This window comes from Polypterus senegalus, chromosome 1 (assembly GCF_016835505.1).
Source record: "Polypterus senegalus isolate Bchr_013 chromosome 1, ASM1683550v1, whole genome shotgun sequence".
Lineage (NCBI taxonomy): Eukaryota > Metazoa > Chordata > Cladistia > Polypteriformes > Polypteridae > Polypterus > Polypterus senegalus.
Genome location: NC_053154.1, coordinates 20,073,913 through 20,095,801, shown reverse-complemented (window position 1 = coordinate 20,095,801; position 21,889 = coordinate 20,073,913). Strand labels below are relative to the sequence as shown.

At 35.4% G+C, this 21,889-nt stretch overlaps 1 protein-coding gene across 2 annotated transcripts in view; it reads right to left on the bottom strand.

Annotated features, from left to right (window-relative positions):
- mrpl23 (mitochondrial ribosomal protein L23) overlaps nucleotides 1-21,889 on the bottom strand; it is a 117,820-nt gene that overhangs the window by 64,186 nt on the left and 31,745 nt on the right. For both annotated transcript variants that reach the window (XM_039744535.1, XM_039744542.1), the window contains exons 3-4: nucleotides 13,694-13,776; nucleotides 5,292-5,365 (exon numbers count right to left, since the gene is read on the bottom strand). In XM_039744535.1, coding sequence (XP_039600469.1) covers nucleotides 5,292-5,365; nucleotides 13,694-13,776 — 157 coding nt within the window. The remainder of the gene's footprint in view (nucleotides 1-5,291; nucleotides 5,366-13,693; nucleotides 13,777-21,889) is intronic.

Sequence of the window (21,889 nt, the reverse complement as noted above, 5' to 3'; positions counted from 1 at the left end):
CTCCTGTGTGCTGTTTTGTTAGTCTTTATCACTGAGAAGAGCTTCTCACACAGATATGTGCTACCAAACATGCACAAGGTTCGAGCCGCATGTAGACGGACTTTTTGTTCTTCAAAGTCACCAAAGCGCCGTGCAAACTCAGTGCGCCAGTTTATCAGCAAAGTGCGATTTGGGAACACCGTAGTGACGACTTGGTTTAACATTACTTGGCAACAGGGAAAGTGGGGCAAGGTGCACTGGTGCATTTGTGTCTCCCATAAAAGCAGCTTCACTTGAAATCACTTTGTGATTGTGCACGGGTTAAAACGTCCGCTGAAGTGTCAGATTCTTATTTAATTATGCTGCTTTCTGTATCTTCTGCATTGCATTCAGGTTAACCTGATGTTTTGTCTCATAGTGCCGCCTTAGATTAAATTCTGTAATTACAGCCACATTAGCTCCACAAATGAGACACACGGGTTCAGTAAACATATACTCAGCCTCCCATCGGTTTTTAAAGGCTCTATTTTCAGAATCAACTTTTCTCTTCAGCATCGTGTGAGCTAGCTTCGCAATAACTTGATTAACTCGGTAAGTGTTGGCAAGGCAGCTGAAGCGCTGCATTATGGGATCTGTAGTTTATTGTGTTACCAGCGCTTCATATACCCGGCTTTAATAACAATAATACAGTATATAAAATGATCTCGCGGGGGATATAATTACACTGGTCGGATGTGGCCCGCCCTTGAGTTTGACACATATGGACTAAATAGAACTTGAAAAGATATATTTTTTCAAATGTGATCGCAATTCAGATAGAGTTGACGCACTACAGCCTGCATGCCTCAATAAGTCATCCTTCCTCGCTCTTACTTTTTACCGCTCATCTAATGAATACACTGAGTATGGCTTTACCAAAACAATCATTGATGGCAAATAAAGTATCCATTATTCGAGTATGTAGATCGGGTTATATATATACATATATATATATATATATACCCGCGTATCGCAGCGGAGAAGTAGTGTGTTAAAAAAGCTATGAAAAAGAAAAGGGAACATTTTAAAAATAACGTAACATGACTGTCAATATACAGTATTTGTTTTGTGAGTGTTACTGAGTGTTGCTGTCATCAAGGATTTGATTATCATTATTTCTTTCAATCAGGTTCGTATTTGTAGGATGTGTTGTGTTCAAGTTACATTCCGTGTTTGTCAATCGCTGTAAAGATGACAGGTTTCATTCATCGATTCGTTTCTTACTGCATCAATAAACAGCTCGTCTTCTTCTTTATCTGAGACCTGACACACTGCATGCACGGTTTTTTTACACTGTCTTCCTTTAGCGGACATTGACTTTTTCCAACGTGTGCTTTGTTTTGGATTTATGAATATGCTTGTATGTATCAGACGCTTCATATTTTTTGCTGCCTTTTCAATTGTGTAATTCGGTTTTGTTCAGCTCTTTGGAACTGTTGCTTTTATCTGTGCACGCGCCAGTTCACGTGAGCCGCCGTGTACATGCATCGAAGTTTCCCAGCTGTGCTGGTGCCATCTCGTGCTATGTCCATGGCTGTATTTAATGTTACCTTAGTCCTGGCACTTAAAACTTTCTCTCGCAGTTTCGCTGAGTTTGTACCAAACACCACCCTGACCATCTCATCTTCCTCTGCATAAGCACAGTCCTTAACCCGTGAATATTTAGTGGAGTTTGCTATTGGATTGCCGCTGACGGACGGCCTTATATGGGCAGGCACTAAATTACAAACGCCAGCGCAGCCTGTCTATGAACTTAATTTAAAGTGTAGGTTTACATCGTGCTTTGTTTCAAGTAGCAGAACTCATGAATATGGTTGTATATGTCACTCGCCGCTTCTTATTGTTTCGCTGCCTTCTCAATTATATAATGCATGTTTTCTTCAGCGCTTTTTAGGTCTTCCTGGTTTTCTATGTACTGCGTGATTACGTGAGGCGTGATGATGTCACACGAAACTCCCCCACGGCGTTGAAGCTCATCTCCATTACAGTAAATGGAGAAAACTGCTTCCAGTTATGACCATTACGCGTAGAATTTCGATATAAAACCTGCCCAACTTTTGTAAGGAAGCTGTAAGGAATGAACCTGCCAAATTTCAGCCTTCCACCCACACGGAAGTTGGAGAATTAGTGATGAGTGAGTGAGTGAGGGCTTTGCCTTTATTAGTATATATATATATATATATATATATATATATATATATATATATATATGTATGGATGGATATGTATATATCTATGTTTATATGTATATATATCTATGTTTATATGTATGTGTGTGTGTGTGTGTATATATATATATATATATATATATATGACAGAAATACTCATAACAGTGACAAAACAATTACATTGACAATCATATGTTATTTTCAAAATGTTTCCTTTTCTTTTTCATTTCATTACTTCTTTAACACACTACTTCTCCGCTGCGAAGCGCGGGTATTTTGCTAGTTGTTAATATTATACAATAAAAGCATACATTTGATTTGTGTCTGTAACAGCCGCTGTAAATGTACAGTACTTGTCAAAGTTAGAGTCTTGTTTTTAGTTTTACTTTATTTACTTATCTTCCTATAGCATAAAGTCACAAGTATACTGCAGAACTTCCTCTGTTTGATCATCAAGGGCATGCTCACAAATTACACGTGCAATGCCACGAAAAATACCTGCTGACACTTTAGTATGCGAGCAGTGGTACGAGAATGCAGTTAGACTTTTTCTGGGCACATACATCATGCTAGTGTTTAGATCTGGACAGTGTAGCATTGGTAAGTTCTGTAAGCCGTGCTGTTTCTTTGAAGGACAGGTGATTGGCAGGATGACGCCGGACTTTTGCATTTATGCCTGCTGCAGCTGCATTGTTCTTGACTTGAGAATTAAAAACAGAAGCTGGTTGGAACAAAAACCTGCAGCCACAGGGGGTCCCCAGGATCAAGTTTGGGAAACACTGAAATAGAGGAAGACAGTCTGGAGGGGAGTGATGATGATGACATAAGATAACTTTAAGTGCTTTTAAATAGCAGTAACCTGTCAGTGCTTAAAAAGCTGTCATTTCATTAGAAGGCTACATACCACGGTGCTTTAAAGAACAGATATTTTGTTGTACTGGCTTTATTCATTCTCAGTTGAAATTAAAGTACATGTGATGTCAGGTTATCCATGTATCCCACTATTGTGTTCATCCTATGAGGTGGGTCATGGAAAAAATGTATTTAAAAAAAAGTGAGGACCAAGCAACAACCCCAGGTTCTCCCCTGAGAACAAGAGTAAATATTTTATGTGCACCCCTGCTTATAAAGTTCACCATAAGATTTTTAACTGCAACATTAACTAGTTAAAGAAAAAGTAAAGAGTAATATTTAATGAATGAGTCTCTCAAAACTCCTGGTATAATTTTCAATCATTTTTTTTAGATTCTATTTAATTAAAATCAAAAAACATTCCATACATGCAAGTCAAGTTTAACAAAACTAGTTTGAAATTTTCAAAATTTCTACCTATATTTTTTACATTTGTCCCAACTTGAAGGCTTCCTGTATGAAATCAAAACTTATCAGTTTTGCATTAATCCATTACCTCAGAACTCTAGCAAAACAGCCTTTGTTGAGCTGTTTTCTAGGTGTCTTGGATAAGTTATATTTTGTTATTGCTTTTGTCTGTGTACAAATCCAGAATTAGAAAATTAGATCAACCAATGTTATTTGTATTCAATTGTTCCTAAGTGAGAGAATGCTTACCATCTGCCACTTTTTCATTAAGATTTTAATCACATTTTAAGGATTATACTCAAAAGCATTAGTTCAAAAAGCAAAAGAATGACACACATTTAGTGTTTGTAGATTAATATACAACCAGGAATTATCTTGCTTTGTCAATATCTATACTGCAATATGCAAATGGATGGATGCTTCTAAGGTTGAATGCAAAGCCTCTGTTCCTTTCTTGGAATTGTGTATGGCATTGTATTAAAACGCGATTAGATTTGCAATCAATTAATCTCCTCTTAGAAATGTGTGACACCAAATTAAACAATTGCATGTTTTCGTTCATATCACTGCACTCTCAAAACACACTCAAACTGATTACTGAACTACCTCCATTATGGGATAAAAGCATCAATGACAAAAGCCTGTGTGTGTGTTTTTTGCACTTTTTTCATTTTAACAGTACTCCTACAGTCACACGCCGAAATTCCCCTCAAAGAATTTCCAGACATGATCTCTGCTGTTTGACATTTGTTAACACGGTTCAGTAGCATTAATACTGTACGCTATTTGCATATGTAGTTTTTATTCACGCTTTTCTCACATACAATGGTGCGTTTTGAAGTAATTTGTCCACTTGCAGTCACACCATACCACTATTACTCTGTACAACTGACACTGTAAAAAGCTAGTACTGTTATGTTTTCAAACTTATGATATCGACTTGGTAAACAAGTATCAGCTAATTTGACATCCCTAAATTTAAGTTATCTGACTATTTAAGAATAAATAAAACTGATCTACATATGATTATTAAAAACAAATAAAAAAACAGTTTTTGGTTTTTTTTTTTTTTTTTTTAAAAAGACTTTCATTATAGATAAATCAGTAAGCCTCAAATTGTGAAGCCAGAAACATTAAGCTGTAACAACTACAGTTACACCTCAGTTAACAAATCCTCCCAGAACAAAGTTCCTTTGTATTTACATTTTCCAAATTGTATTCTGAATTTAGAAAGCCTGTATAAACAAGCAAGGTAACTAAATTAAAAATTTATCAGAAATAAAATTCCCGCAATGCTACCCTTTAGAATTTATATAACTCCAGCTGTTATGCACCATTTGACAAAAGAGCATAAACTAGACAGGTGCTTTGATATACCGATTACAATTACAATTCATAGTTTTATAAAACTATATTCTGAACCTTGTATGGAAGGAAAAGAAAATAACAGACCACTGCAAGTTTACATGTAAAGTTTAACTAAAGACTGTTTTCAATGACAGAGAACAGCACTCTGATACAAAGCATATGTTACAAATTTTTAGAATTTTATTTAGTGTTTAAACACAAGTCCATGTAAAAACAGCTTGCACTATACCTGAGAAAACAATACCACCTAAGACAATTCAACTACACATGCTCACATTGCAAACTGGAACAAAAGGGTCTGCTAAAATGTAAACTGATAAATACCATAATAAAACGGAAGAACATGTCCGAGTGGAAAATATTGCAAGGGGATTTTTAAACATTTACAATGATATATATAGATGGGTTCATACTCACCAGCTGAACATAAGCCACTTTGTAATCGGGATGCTTCACTCTCTGATTCAAATGATTTCTTTTTTTATTTGTACCTGGATGGAGGGGAAAAATGCAGTTTATAGAGACTTTTCTTATAAAAAATATGATACTTTTGTTCTGTAGCAATGCGGGGATTAATAATTCTTAATATTAATTCTTATGTATTTAAAGGTATTCTGTTTGTGGTGATCTATATAATAAAAGTAAATCTAACTAACCAGACTGCATAAATGTCTATTTTATTTTTAAAAATCAAAAAACAGAACTAATCATATTCATTACTAAAGAAGAAATGCATTCATTAACATGTTTAGCATGTTTATGGATAATAAGAGAATATGTCTATAGCCATTATCTAATAATCATTTTATGCCAATACAATAAAGATAACAAAAAAAAAAAAACTTACAAAATGAGCACCCCAATTTGAAGAAAAACAATTTAAAAATGTTTAAAGTAAAATATTGGATGGCCAACCAATGATAAAACATGCATGCATGATGTGGCGTGGTGGTTAAGGCTTTGGACTTCAGACCCTGAGGTTGTGGGATCAAATCCCTCTACCTGCGTGACCGTGAGCAAGTCATGTCACCTGCTTGTGCTCCAACTAGAAAAACTAAAAGTAATGTAACCAGTTGTATCTCAAATGTCCTTTGTTATAAGTTGCTTTGGATAAAAGCATCTGCCAAGCAAATAAATGTAAATGTAAAAAATAATGCATGTCCACAAATGATTATAGCAGTAACATAATTCTTAAAAACAAAAAAAAGTCAACATAGCAGTGGACCTCTGAGCCTAAAATAATTCCACATACAATAAATTTAATTTATCTTCTTCATAAAAGAAAATACTTTCACCAATCATTATTGTGAATGCTGCATGACCTGAATCACTAGCAAAAAAGAAAAGAAAAAAAATCAAAAAATCAAAAACCTCAAAGTAAAAACAACCCTGTATTCATATACTGCAGCACAAATGTTTTACATTACTTATGTCAGCAGTACTTCAGAGATTATACACTTACCTGAGAAAGTGACTGAAAATAAATAACCTCATTTTGTTTTCTTGTTTAAAATTGATAATAACCTAAACATACTAATGCTAAAGACATTGTCTTATAAATTCACTTCTTGAGGTTGGATGCATCTGCTTGTACAGAGAAAGATTACATTTGCTTATTTAAGGTAAAACATGGTACTTGCTTGGATGAAACGTAACATTTCCAGGAATATAAACAACTGCACAAGCTTAAAAATGTAACATTTTATGTCTAAAATTATCTGATAAGCCAGAATTTACACAAAAATCTAAATTGCAAACATACTGGGAAAACTTCAAAAATGAAACAAATAGTACTAAATATTGACCTAACATTACAAAGTAAAAACATAAAAACATACTTCTTTTTGTTTAGTCTGTATATTGGTCCGTTTGAATTTGATATCTAATTACATTTCTCAGATCTACAATAGGTAACTATAGCAACATCCTCCAAAATACATATCATGGACAGAGAATTGGGCCTTGTCACTGTGAACACTTCCCACAAAAAAAAAAAAAAATAAATTGTCTACTCTGGTACCGATTAACTCTTTGCCCACTCAACAGGAACATTTGACGCAACAGGTATCAGTCCAACACAAGCCATAAATCAGCCTTTGCAATTAGATTTTAAGACAGCCTAAAATGAAAGCCTTTTCCCTGGCTCCAGTACAGCTGTGCACAGCTGTTATTTTAAGGAAAAGAGGACCCCTCATTTTTTTTTAAAGGGAAAAGGAAAATTTCCTCTATATAAGGCATAGAATTCTGTTAGATTCGGATTAAAAAAAAAACAAAATCTTAACATTTTACTGTATATGACATTTAAGTATTTCTTTAAACAATGCTTGACGAACATTGCAAAAATTAATATAAACACCATTTTAAATGGTTAAAAAATTAGGAGCAATATACCAAAATTTCATTGAAAACACTCACTGTAAACTAAATACTAAAATTTCCAAACTTTAGAAATTAACTGAAGGGTGTTATTTTGGCAGAGATATTGAGGATTTCAGCCATGTTTGCCATGTGTAAGAAACTGACAAAACTGAAAACGCAAATGCTCTTTACAATCAAAATGTCATCTTGAAAAAACAGAAGTGTTTACCATTTGGATGCACCGGAACAGCATTCACATGTGCAGACATTTCCTGGCATTACCTACTTTTATTGCCTTGTAGGAAACAAGATAAAGTCACAGTCAGTGATCCCAGGAAAAGCCATCAATGTCTGGAAATTGCCTGCTAACATTACACCTTGAATGTATTTTATTGATTTCACAGTGCATATTGTACTTGTTTCATATGAGGACAAGTCAAATGAAAACCTTAACATCGCTAGCAATAAATGTCTAGCAGGTGGAAGCACATGGTGCAGGTGAGCTACATGGTGCTGTTCATCTGATTTTAGAGCAAAGGGATGAATCTTACAGAAAATAATCAGCAAATGGAGGTTCAGTTCTTGCTGCAATATGTTATTACTCAGCCCCATACTGCTCATGCAAAGGTTGTAACCAACAAAAACTTGCACTTCAAGTGTTTTACACTTTCATAATACTCGCCAGCAATGTTTATCACATCTTTGGAGAATTCAAAGAATCAGCTGGCAGAAAGACTTTCAAAGTCATCAAAAGAGGGTGCATGAATGGCTGGGCAAGTGACCAAAATACTTTTCTAGAACAATCCATAGACTTGGTAAGTGCTGGAAGACTTGTATCGAATGCCATGCAGATTCCGAAGAAAAATACTGTAGTTGTATGACAATTTTGTTAAAAAAAAATTAAGAAAAAAAAACGCTTAAGGCTTTCATTTGACATCCAAATAAATAAAATATAGAGAAAGGAGTGTGCTGGCCTTTTTATCTTTTACACTTATTTGACAAACTGTACTTTTTTTGGCTATTTTTGCACTCTGATTTCAAATCAAACCATCACAAAACACTAGGTGAGCATCTCACTTGTGTGTTGCAGAAGAGGCACCCACACCCATAATAGTGTAACAGCAAGAGAAGGTGGTAGAGAATGAGAAGAGGAAAAAGAAGCAGCAGCTTCATAGTAATTTTGGTAACCAAATATATATACTTATGTAAATGAGACTGGAGCACTACAGTGGTTCGTGTTGCTTCACAGATGCAAGAGATTAGGCTTAAATCAATTTCTGTTGGAAGTTAACACGCAGTTAATTCTCAGAGAGGCTGACTCAGAGGACAGTCATCATATAAGAGCATGAATTCTGAATCTGTGTATTTCTGGAATGTACTGTGTTTACATGAACCAATAACATAAAAACTTGCAGCTTCAATAAAAATAAAGTGTGTAGTGTCCTGAAACAATATTTATCATTTCCTGTGTGACAGACGCCCTTTTGAGGAAAGGACCTGGGGACTGGACATATCACCAGCAGTACCTACCCCGGGACACGAGAGGGCAGCCCCACCCTGCGCAGGCCCTTGGCCACCACCAGGGGGCGCCTGGACAGTTCTGAAACTGTGGTCTACAGCATTTCCGCCACACCCGGAAGTGCTGTCGGAACTTGATCAAGGAGCACCTGGAGCACTTCTGGGTACGGTATAAAAGAGGCCGCCTCACTCCAGCAAGGGAGCCGGAGTCAGATGTAAGAGAATGGAGCTTACGAGAGAGGAGTGGAGGCAGCCTGAAATAAGAGAAAGGACTGAGTAGAGTGGTATTCTTGAGGTTTTCTGTAATGATGCACGGTCTCAGATTCCCAGCTGTAGGTTCTCCAGCCTTACAAGATATTGTAAGAGAAGATTCAATGCTGTTCAATTGGAAAAGGGAGATTGTACAAAGTATTAAATGGAAGGGTGCCAATAATTGTGGCACATGTATTTTTGTTAAAATAAGTATTTCTTGATGAGGGCCTTTTGTTCTCAGAATACGTTTACTTCAATTAATGGTCAGAGTTCTCCTTTTCTCAATGTGACATTAAGGTAATTTTCCAAAAAGTTTTTTTTTTTCCTCTTCCTCAATCTTTTGCACTCCTTTTTACCAGGGGTAACAATAATTGCAGAGGGGACTGTACAACCCCAAATCAGAAAAAGTTGGGATGATATGGACAATGGGAAAGAAATGCAGTGATTCTTTAATTTAATTCAACATTTTTCTTTTCTTTTCATTGCAGACAGTATGAACACAAGATATTTGTGCATTTCAGGCCTGCAACACATTCCAAAAAAAGTTGAGATGGGGCAGTAATAAGGTAAAATAATTAAAAAATGATATGGTTTCAAACAGGTAATGTCAGCAGGTGATGAAAAATCATGATTTGGTACAAAAGCAGTATTCACGAAAGGCTGAGTCTTGGAGGTTCAAAGATGGGCAGAGGATCTCCAGTTTGTCTAAATGCATGAGAAAATTATTGAAATGCTTAAAAACAATGTTCCTCAAAGAAAGATTGAAAGGGATTTGCTTATTTCTCCCTCTGCATTGCATAATACTAAATGATTAAAGGAATCTAGCGGAATTTCATTGTGTAAAGGGCAAGTGCGCTAGCCTAACCTGAACACACATGATCTCCTATCTCTCAGACGGCAAGCACTGTATCAAGAACCGTCCGTCATCAATAGCTGATATAACAACATGGGCAAGGGAGCACTTTCGAAAATTTTTGTCAAGCACTACGACGTGGAGTGTCATTCCGAAAAAGAAGCCTTATGTAATCAGACAAATCAGTATTCCAGATCTTTTTTGGAAAAAGTGGATGCTGAGTGCTTTAGACCAGTGACAAAAAGGACCATCCAGATGGTTATCAGAAAAAGTTCCTAAACCAGGGTCTGGCATGGTATGGGGCTGTGTCTGTAATTTATAATTATGTGATGGCAGTGTTAATACAGAAAAGTACATTAAGATTTTCAAGCAACACAAAAAGACAACATCTTTTCCAGAGATGTCCGTGCATTTTCAGCAAGACAAAGAAAAACCACATTCTGTGCACGTTACAAATGCTTGGTTGAGGAAGAAAAAGGTTATGAGTACTTGACTGACCCCAATGAAGAATGTGTTGAGAATTTTTAAATGGAAAATTTGACCTCTGCAACATACTGTTGCACACATTAAGATGTGTTTGCGGGAAGAATTGGACATATTAACACCTGAAACACTTCATCACTTGGTATCCTCATTGCCAAAACGTCTTTCAAGTGTTGTGAGAAGGAATGGAAACATTGCAAAGTGGTAAATGCTTTACCGTCCCAACATTTTTTGGAATGTGTTGCAGGCCTGAAATGCAGGAATGGATGTATATCAACAAATGAAATAAAGTTAAATCAGACAAAACTTGAAATACTTTGGGTTCGTACTGTGCAATACAATAAAAGTCAAAGTAAATTTAAGAATCACGAAGATTTTTTTTTTATTTGCATTTTCCATACCTTCCCAACTTTTTCTGATTTGGTGTTTTTGTATTTAATCTTTAAGTTTTTAAGAGGATGTTCTGCTCACAAGTGATACAAACATGAAACTTTTTGAATAGCACAGGTTTCATTATATCCAACATAAAGCAAACCCATTACATAATGGTCTGGTATTGTGATAATGTGAGGATGCCTCAAGACTTATCATAACTGAAGCAAATGTATCAGAAAATTCAGAAAGAGAAGGCCCAATTTTCCGGATAGAATAAGAATTTTCTATATCCGTGTATAGAAAATGGTTGCATCATTCAGAAAAACATTGATTAAAAACAGGATATCTCCGTCATACCAGAATGACTGAAATGGAAAAAAATTCATGCTTTGGACTGGCCTACACAAAGCCCAGACCAAGCATACATGCTGTGGCAGGATCTGAAATCGGCAGTTGATGCTAGAAAACCTAGTCTTTCTGAATTAGCAGTTATTTTGTCACATAATTCTGATTATTGCTGAGCAAATTTAATTAATTTAATGACAACTTTTTGAAGAAATGTGATTTGTTCACTCAGATGTACTTCATGTAAAACTAGACTTTTTTTAGTGTCAAATATTTACAATATCAGATGCGAAAAATCAGCCTCAGCACAGACAGACAGTCATAGGTCCACTCTTCTGCCCTTTCCTCTTCAGCTCACCCTACAGGTTTCAGTAGGGTTTATGGTTTATTTGTTCACTCAAGTGCCTTTGATCTGATATTACATTCTGGTAAAAGACCTGAAAACATACAGTGGCAAAACTTTTGCAGTAATAGGGGAAATAAGGGAGGGAGCAAATACATTTTCACAGCACTGTAAAAACATGAAGCTTCCCTAGTATTCTGATAAATTTTAAGTAACTGTAGCGTAGTCTGACCATTTTAAAACTTTAGACGGCACTACTGAAGTCTTTTACTTTAACTTTTAACACTGAACAGATACTCTTTTGCTCTTGAAAAATTATTCTTTATCAAAATCTAATTCACATTATCATGCTCCTTTTGGTCTTACAATGTTAAAGATGCAAGAAGAGATGCACTAATTCTGATTTTATCTAACCAACACAGAATCTGCTTGAAGATTCCAAGATAATATTCTGCAAGATGATAATACATATACTAAAATTCATCATTTTATGAGCCAAATAAAACATAGTTTTGGGGAGAACTTATGTAACAGTCAAATTGTAAACAGCATTTTTTCACCTGCTTGATCCAAAATATGACCGAAGGACACTAGAGTAAATCCCAACAGTATTTAGTTCAGTGAAGCAATCCTTCCCAAACACTTATCAAGTTGGTGCTGGGTACCTCGTATATTTCATTGAAGGTCTCTTCATGATGATATCCAGTTGTATTTATTTAAATCAAATGGATTAGCTACATCACTAATGTTTTATTGCTGCACAATAAAAGATGAATAATTTGTTTATATTCAGACTAAACAGATGTTATATTAATGATTAGTATTAGTAGGAATAGTAACTCAATGCTAAAAGAATTTAACTCAAAACACTTTAATTTTGTTTAATCAAATGTATCAAAATTTAGTCAATATAATTGACACAGGTTTAAACCTTTATTCATCACATTTCTATCCTTTCATAAAGTTGCTTTCTCTAGCTTACAAATTATGCAAAATTAAGCTAATTTAAAGGATCTTGAAAATTTTGATTGTTTCAAGCAACTGTGACTACTGTTATACCTTGTAGTAAGGCTCTTCAAATTTTTTTTTACTACCTCATAGATTATTTAAAACACAAGAACAAAGATTATAATTAGAAGTAAGCAGTATGACCTTACGACCTCTGTCTTTTAGTCACTTCATTGGCTTCAGCATAAGATCAGAGTTAATTTTAAAATCCTTCTTTCCACTCATAAAATCATAAGTTGTTTAGCCCTCCCATGCCTTACAGGACCTTTAGTGCCATTGCTATAGTAAGCACATTACAACCTCAAGATGTAAGCCTATTTAAAATTCAAAGCATAAACAAAACTAGTGTGGGAGGCTGAAAGTTTAGTTATAGGTTAATCAAACTCTGTAAAAGCCTGCCACTCGCTCTCTGCATTTAAATCAAGACTCCTTGGCATAGCGTTGCATACTCATGTTACAGGTGCCGTTCAGGCAGTATACCTCTATATTAATTTGTTATTCTATTTGTTATTTAACTGTAATAACAGCTTTGATTAGCCATTACTAATTCTAACAAATTCTTCTTAAATCCCTACTCCTCTTTCCCATCCCTAACAGTGTCCATGGCGACACTTTGTCTGCCTTAGACTGGCTGAATCATTTTAAATAAGAGATCTATTCTAAGATGTACCGTTTTCAAATGCAACTGTCATAGTTTACCAGAAACCGTATCCATGTAAAAATGTGGCTGACCTAAAAAATTGGAATCTGAACCAATGCACTGTAGGTATATTTATACTCTGCATAGCTGGTCAATGGGCTATTAATTTGAAGTGCACTTAATAAAATGAAATATAACAAAATTATAGCATAGTTCGAATGGTAAAAGCTTATGACACAGGCTAAAATATTAGTACTAAAATACATTTTCTGAATATAAATGAAAATGAACAGTTGAGAGCTAGTCATCAATGAAATCCTAAATATTGATAAGAAACAAACCGAAAAGAAACAAACCTAAATGCTTGTAACATTTAAGTTCCTACACTATTTACTGTGATTTAAAGGGAGGACAAAATCTACTTTAGAAGACAAAGTGTACGTTCATGGAAGTACCTCTTGCCTTTTGTCTTCCTGTTTGAATTTAGAAATTTAGAAGAATTAGTAATGGACAGAAGGTTACATGAAATGGTATGTTTAAGAAAAGCAGGATCAGCACTATTAATATAGAACCATTGTTAATAAGATCACAATATGTACACCTCGCTTTACTTTTTTTTAAAAAAACACTAAAATATTACTTACCATACTGGATTCTAGTTCTCACTGGTCCCAAAGGCACATTGTATATCTTCTCAAGGTAGTTTCTCACATCACATTTTGTCATTCTATTAGAAAAACAAGAACACACAAAAAAACACAAAAATCATTATTCTTATGCTGCTAAAACTGCATGAATAACTGATTGCATAATAACTTAGTCTCAAATATTGCAGAAATGGAAGTAATAAAAACAGACTTTAAGCTTAACTAGTTACATATAAAGTGTAAAATGTAATTGATCATTTATTAATTTTCCTTGTGGCGAGGTTTGGTTGGTGAAGAGTCCAATTCCTAATATTTTAAAACATGTATTTACTTTAAAATGGATGGTCATTTGATAAAGCACACATGAAACACAGGAACACTAAACACGTGCAGACTATGAAATTAATTAAATTCAAGAGAAATGGGACCATATCCATATATTAGCCATTCCACTATAAAGGATTTTCAGACTATAGGGTAAATGATGACTCAAAAAGGGCCAAAGGTATACTCATCAATTTTAACAAAATCTCACCAGAAAAGAATAACATTCAATGTACCAAATTCTGCATTTCTATGATTTGGGGAGTTGGATGGAGGCCGTGGACAATTTGTGTAGTCATGCCCCCAATTTTGTATTATTCTTTGTAAAGTGAAATAAATCTGTTTTAATGCTTCTTTTTTGCTATAGGCTTTATTTACCAGATTAGAAAAATGTGTTATTCTATGCACAATAAGTTAACATTGATTCATATGTGGAAGGCTATCAAAAAAACAAGATTTTGTGCAAATCACACACTACTGTTGTAAAACAAAACAAAAAAAGGAAGAAAAAGAAAACTGGATGTCTCCAAGGCATACAGAGATATGGAAGACCCAGATGCTCTACTGCACAAGGGATCAATTACTTCAGAAACCAATAGGCACATCACAGATCCACAGTGGGCAGCTTCATTGAACAACACAGGTCAAACATCCGATGCTGGCCTTTCAGGCAGAGTTTCAAAGAAAAAGACACTTTTGGCAATCAAGGAGGGTTAACAAGTACAAAAAAATACAGATATTGGACATTAGATGTTTAGAAAACAGCCCTATGTATGGACAGATCCAAGTTTGAAGTGTTTGGATCAAAGAGAACACTTAACAGATGAAGATTAGTAAATGAAGGGATACTGTAGGAGAGTGTAACACAATCTGTCAAGCACGAAGGAGGAAATGAATTGGTAGGGGGATGCATTGTTTGTTTATCTTGACTGACCCTGATTTACTTTGCATTTCGTAAGCCTTGTGTCTGACATCTGCCTAACTGTTTTTGTCAGCTGGCTTACTAGACCTGTTTGCTTCACATATTTTACTAAGGCCTTCACTGCCAGCAATGTTTCTGCAATTTCTGGGATAATATCTGAAAGCTCCTTAACATCTAGTGCATGCTTGAGAACGGCATTTTTATCCTGGGAGTTCACACAATGAAAGGGCACAAGTGCAGAAATGATGTTTTGTCCTTGATCAGTTATCCAGATGATATTGTTCATAACAGCAGCATCAAATCTGAGCTAATGCATGACCTGTTGATGCAACACTCTCTGTATGTTGTCAACTGTTTTATGCTTCATTGAGGGGGGAATATTGCAGTGGTAAGCACTCTGCTTTTAAACTTGTACTCTGGTGTGGCATAGTGGCAGGTAATTGTCAGGTAACTGACCTTGCAGTAATTGTCAGTTCAAATACTTGTGGTCATTCTGAAATCAATATCAGACACAATCTCTGATATTTCTCAGACAACATCTTGTCTTTCTGTTGTAGCAATCTCCTTATGAGAAATAGTAGCAGAATCAAGTAACACACTTTAGATTGGAATTTGACCATGGCCAGCTCCCAAGTTTAAAAGTTCCTTTACTAAATCAAGAAAACCTTTTCCTGCTACCATAGAAAAAGGTCTAATATTGCGACAGACAAAGTAAACTCAATTATCAGGAACATTTGCTTTGACAGGAGCTGTTACTGACTTAACAGGTGCAAAGAAGTACTGTGATATGGATGTTTGCCTCGGACTGCTAGCACACACTGTCAAAATCAAGCGGCTGCACCCACGGCACACATGCTGCTGAAGACATGCCAAATCTTTTATTATCATACTGCAGAACTGGATTTACACCATACATAACTAGAGAGTTGTTTCACCTTTGTTACAACAACTGTTTTGGTATTTTGAGTCATTCTCCATTTTTAACGTTTACGCTGTATTTCATCCATTGCTAAGATGCACCATACTTGGTCATCACTCAGGTTAAACACGCCCACAAAAATGAACGTTGGTGAGGGTGATGGCGGTGTTAGTGTTAGAGGTGGCATGTGGAATTATACATCAAAAAAGGGGGGGGGGGATGAAGCTTATATAGAAATATAAAAACACACCCAGCCCGAACCAATATTTAACATTAAAAATGGGCCCCAACCTGACCAATTAGAACATCCTGCTGGCTAAACAAGTACTTTGGATAACTAATGCATACGGGTTATTGTTACCTTTCTTATTAAATCAAAAACCAACAAAAAAAAAAAAAGAACACAGTTATTACCTAAATTCCAACTGTTCAATTATTCTGGCTTTGTTCAAACTCACTTCTAAAGTAAAAGTGGAATAATTGAATTTATGACATTATAATTAGCATCCAGAAAAACCTAAAATAAATACAGGAGTATGTGTGTGTGGTTAATTTTACTGCTCGCAAAATGAATCTGAAGGATAAAAAAAAAAAAGCTTTTGTGAAATTAAATAACTATTTGTTACTTTAACCTGCAATCAATTTAAGCCAATTACATCAGTGAATACTGCCTATTTGATTCTTGCATTTTTTGGATTATACTGGAAGCCGTGAACTGCCACATTATCAGTTCTATCAAAGTAAAATTGTACTAAGTTGACAAGTACAACAATGAGGATATACAATTTGACATCTATACAGAAAACCGTGTTTTTACACTTTCAAAATAGTGCCTGTATGGGCATGTTTGGTAAGTAAAACTAAACTAATATAAAAGGTGACAAAAACTAAAACTTAGCTGTTAAAAAATAAATAAATAAATACTGCCATTGTTAATGTAGGCAGTGCTCTTCATAACGGACTTAAGTAGAAAGATGAATGTATGCTGAAGAAGACGACATAAAGCACTGGAAACAGGATGTGGGATTACAAAGCATATATTGTTCAATATGACCCATAAGGCTGTACAACAAACTTGTGATACCTCATCTGGAAAACTGTTTTGGTAACCATTTATTATAAAGTATCCATTAATTATAAAAGAAAAACAATCAATACTAGAGTAAGTCCACAAATGAATAACAAGAATTATTAAGGAAGGGTATGAGCTACAAGGAAAGATTCGGGAATTTGCATCATTTTAGTTGAAGCAATTTAAGATTACGAGTGGACATGACAGAAGTGTTTAAAAATTATCAAAGGAATTGGTTCATACAGGTATATAAGAACATCAGGAATTTGACAACAGAGAGACCACCATTCATTTCATCAAGCTCTTTTGTTTAGCTAGCAGTTAAGCTGCCCTAATATCATATTCAGATACTTCTTAACACTAGAATCCCTGAAGCCTACAAAAAAAAAACCTCGTAATCCCAGGCCACCTTAAATTCCTTCGCACCTCTGCATTAGTGTTTTCTGTTTTGTAAATGTGTCAATCAGCATAAGCAGGAAGCAGCCTGCTATCCCAATCTCCTATGCTCACTTTGGGCAAAAACGTTCTCCCAGCTAAAATCTGTTAATCTTGGTGTGAGGTGCGTGGGGAAATATACCGTTATTTGAAAAACATGCATTTCATGTGTGTTTCGTGTCTACAACGGTCTGTGTAAATGTAGGATGACAAGAAATGCAAGGCAAGAAATGTTGAACGCATACATAAAACAGAAGCTTTTTTCACGTTATAGTACTAATGACAATTTTGACATGAAGTGTATAATGTGTCAAAACTGAAGTCTAAATATCAAATACAGTAATCCCTCCTCGATCGTGGAGGTGAAAATCCGTGAAATAGAAACCATATGTTTGTATGGTTATTTTTATATATTTTAAGCCCTTAGAAACTCTCCCACACTGTTTATAAATATTCTCCGCACAGTTATACAGTAAACCCTTGTTTATCACGGTTAATCCGCTCCAGACAGATAAATGAATTTCCACGAAGTAGGATTCTTTATTTATAAATATTTTCGCAGTTAGAGCATAGAAAACCTGTTTACGACTTTCTAAATACGTTTTTTAACATTATTAGAGCCCTCTAGACATGAAATAACACCCTTTAGTCAAAAGTTTAAACTGTGTTTCATGACAAGACAGACATGACAGTTCTTTCTCACAATTAAAAGAATGCAAACATATCTTCCTCTTCAAAGGAGTGCTGTCAGGAGCAGAGAATATCAGAGAGAGAGAGAGAGAAAAGTAAACAAAAATCAATAGGGCTGTTGGGCTTTTAAGTAAACAAAGCACCGTGATAAAGCCGCCGCAATGAAAGGATCAATGTGAAGGTAGTCTTTTCAGCAATTTTAGAGGAGCGTCCGTATCTTCTAAGCAAACACCCTCTGTGCAAACAGCCCCTCTGCTCACACCCCATCATCAGGAGCAGAGAATGTCAGAGACAGAGGTAGGGAAAAGCAAACAATCAAAAATCAATACGGGCTGTTAGAGCTTTGAAATGTGCAAAGCACCGCGCAGGAAGCATATCGTACATCATTGAGGAGTTTTATTTAATATGTAATACGTGCTCTGATTGGGTAGCTTCTCAGCCATCCGCCAATAGCGTCCCTTGTATGAAATCAACTGGGCAAACAAACTGAGGAATCATGTACCATAAATTAAAAGACCCATTGTCCACAGAAATCCACGAACCAGCGAAAAATCCGTGATATATATTTAGACATGCTTACATTTAAAATCCGCGATGGAGTGAAGCCACAAAAGTCGAAGCGCGATATAGCGAGGGATCACTGTAAACACTTTCACAAAAGGTACACAAACAACAAGTGCATTTTTATTCAAGACTATAACCGAAGAAAAAGAAATCGGGTTAGTGTATGGCGCTGACACGACCGCTTAGGTGGTGCACCTAATTTCCATCTGAATCTACTTTATAAATGCCCTTGAGAATTTCCAAGTTCTGGATTACGTTCCCACGCAGTCTGCCCAAGACTAAACAGGTTTAATTCTCCAAGTCTTTGAGAGTACGATATGTCCTTAAGTCCTGGAATGCACTTCTTATATCTATCTTGTAGAAAGTAGTAAAGTAGACATCAATTGATACTTTAAAATTAACAGATAACTTTAGCGAACAATAATATTTCAATAATATTTGGAAGAGAACTAATAACAAAATATTAATACAAATAAAAGTCTACATCTCTATCAATATAAAATACAACATCTGTCTGTCTTTCTGCTTTTCACGAGATAACTACTTAACAGGTTTTTTTCTATAATATGCTTGAACATTCCGGTTGATTTTGCGACTTCTCTCATTGCGCCAAGTATCACAGTTCTCTTGCAGGAGTGATTTATTCACGCTAATCCTAGACTGAGGCTGCGGGCCGAGGGGAGGGGAGAAACGTGAAGCCAGGAGTGAGGAGTTGGGTGGGACCATCCTCACTCACGCGCCAGCCTTCTTTTGAGTCGGTTTACTTTTTGCAACTTGCTGGAGCGATTGTTTATTGGTTTTTAAAGTTTGTCCTGCTTCACTACTATGCGGGCAAAGCTGCGGGGGACAGCTAGAACTACTACATACAGTAGTATGAATAAAGTTTTACTTTAAGACTTTTTTTTATTCATTTATTTTATAAAGATGTACATCGATTGAAAAGTCAGTTGGGTGAATGGCCACATTCATACTCATAATCTAAAGAATTAATAAATGAATTTTACGTTTACAAAAAATGTTACATTACTTGCTTTTTACTTGTAGAGACCATACAAGAGCATTACCTAAACAAATTATGCATAATACTCCATCAAAACATTTCAAAGTATGTTCAAGACACACTTGCACCTAAAAACATAAACCTTGCACAAAAAAAAACGCTTGAACATAGGTCCTGTCTTTGGAAAAGCTCTAGAAGCTTTAGGGCCATACTAAAGAGGTTTCAGCAAGGGCATAAGAGAGCTCTTCTACATAGTTAAGCAAAGAGAAAGAAACTATGGCCTAATTACATCACCTACACAACCATGATATTTTTCCTGGCCTAGAATAACACAGCTGACTATTGTTTAATCTTCACATAGTGTTTTGTTTCCAGATTGATTTCTCTTTTGTAGTTCTTCATTGTGATTTACCTTTGTTGCACATTTTATCTACTTTTTCCTTTTTCATATTGTGGACATACATTTTCAAGATCACACATTATTTGTAAACGCAAGAACAAAATTCATTTTCCTTGACTTTCACCTGCTCCAATTTATAATAAACACCATGGTTACAGTATTATCTTGAGGTTTTTTGGCATAGATTTGGAAAAGACTGATTGAGTTGCTCTCAAAGGAGAAACAGGAGGGGAAAAAATATATTTTCTTAAGTTAATATTCATGTCAAACTTAATAGAAGACAAACCACTCCTCAGTAAAGTGTACAACAAAACAGCCAAAAGAGTCATCTGTTATGCCTTTCTGATCTGCCACAACAGCATAGCAAAACCTTCAATTAAACGAATTATTCAATTCTAAAAGGAGATCTATTCCACTCCTTCCATGAGTAATATTAATCTGAAAAAGATGTTTGGGGGAAAAAGATACAATTTAACAAAAATTATACAGTATCTGAAATGTAAGTATTTGTTTAACAGTTTAATTTTCCATCTTCTTTCTGATCCAAAAAACCTAGCCGCAGTACTTCTAGGAAAACATCTGGGCTGAAACTGTAAAGAAACACCACATTAACGGTCTTTGTTCTCTTAAGAAAACATCTTAGAAAGCATAAATTTAGCCTGGAAATCATGAGCAACAGAAAAAAAAGCATTTTTTATTAAAAAACAAAAAAACAAAACAAACAAAAAAAAACACCACATACACACACCACAAAGGGTAATAAAACTAAAGGCCAAAGTGTAAAAATTAAAGTTTGTTACATAAACTTTATACCACTAAAGACTGACTTTCAAGACATAATGTTAAAAAATAAAGGTAAACTGCTTTTTTCTTCCCCTATATAAAGAAAAGGAATATATTGGAAAAATACTGCGATACTCAAATTTCTGAGTTTTTAAAACAATTGTACATTTTAGACCATCACTGGAAAAAAAGCTTGAAATAATCTATATTGGAGAATGCAAGCATTGGCCAAGAGTCTGTGAACATGCAAAACACAGGACACATTTTGAATGAAAACTGTAGTTATTAATACAATATAATGCAAGAGAACTACTGATTTTGAGCAAAGTCCTGCTCGCTGATATTGCCCTAAATGAACAATTTTGCATGGGAAGTGGAGAATAAACATTTTTTCAACAAGATAGGACTCCATACAATTAAACATTGATATGCAATATTTTACTGACTAAATCACACTTTTATAAAGCCATGTACTGGGCAGATCAGCATATGTGCTGAACTAGCAGTCAGAAACTCCTAAATATTTAAGGAATAGGGTCACCAACTATGCCAACAGCAGGTCCTTACCAAGAGGTGTGGTTCCTAAGTTGAACCATTTAACATATCTCCAGGGTGATATCTTATATAACAATGGATAAGACTTGCTGCCTCTAATTCTGGCTATAAAATAAAGCACCAGTACTATATACTGTATATATAAAATTCTTTTCGCGTTTGAAACAGAAATTACGTATGACCGCAACAGTCAGGTTACACAGAGAAAGTGAGACAGAAGCAGACAGAGAGAAGGCTCGCTGATCAGCATATACGACAAATCACAATTGACGGCCTCACAAACATCCAAACAACGTGCTGAACAGAATCAAATTCGACGGATGCAGTATTCACAGGCTACCACGTCACACAGGCGTCAGGGTCTGTATATGGAGGGATTCAATTACAACATTGAAAAAGATTATTGCCTACATCCAAAAGTTACAATAGGAGAAATGGACATCATGTGTGAGTACTGCCAAGCAAAGAGGGTTACATTTGAATCACGTGGGATGTGTTGTTCAGACAGCAAGGTGAAATTAACACCTTT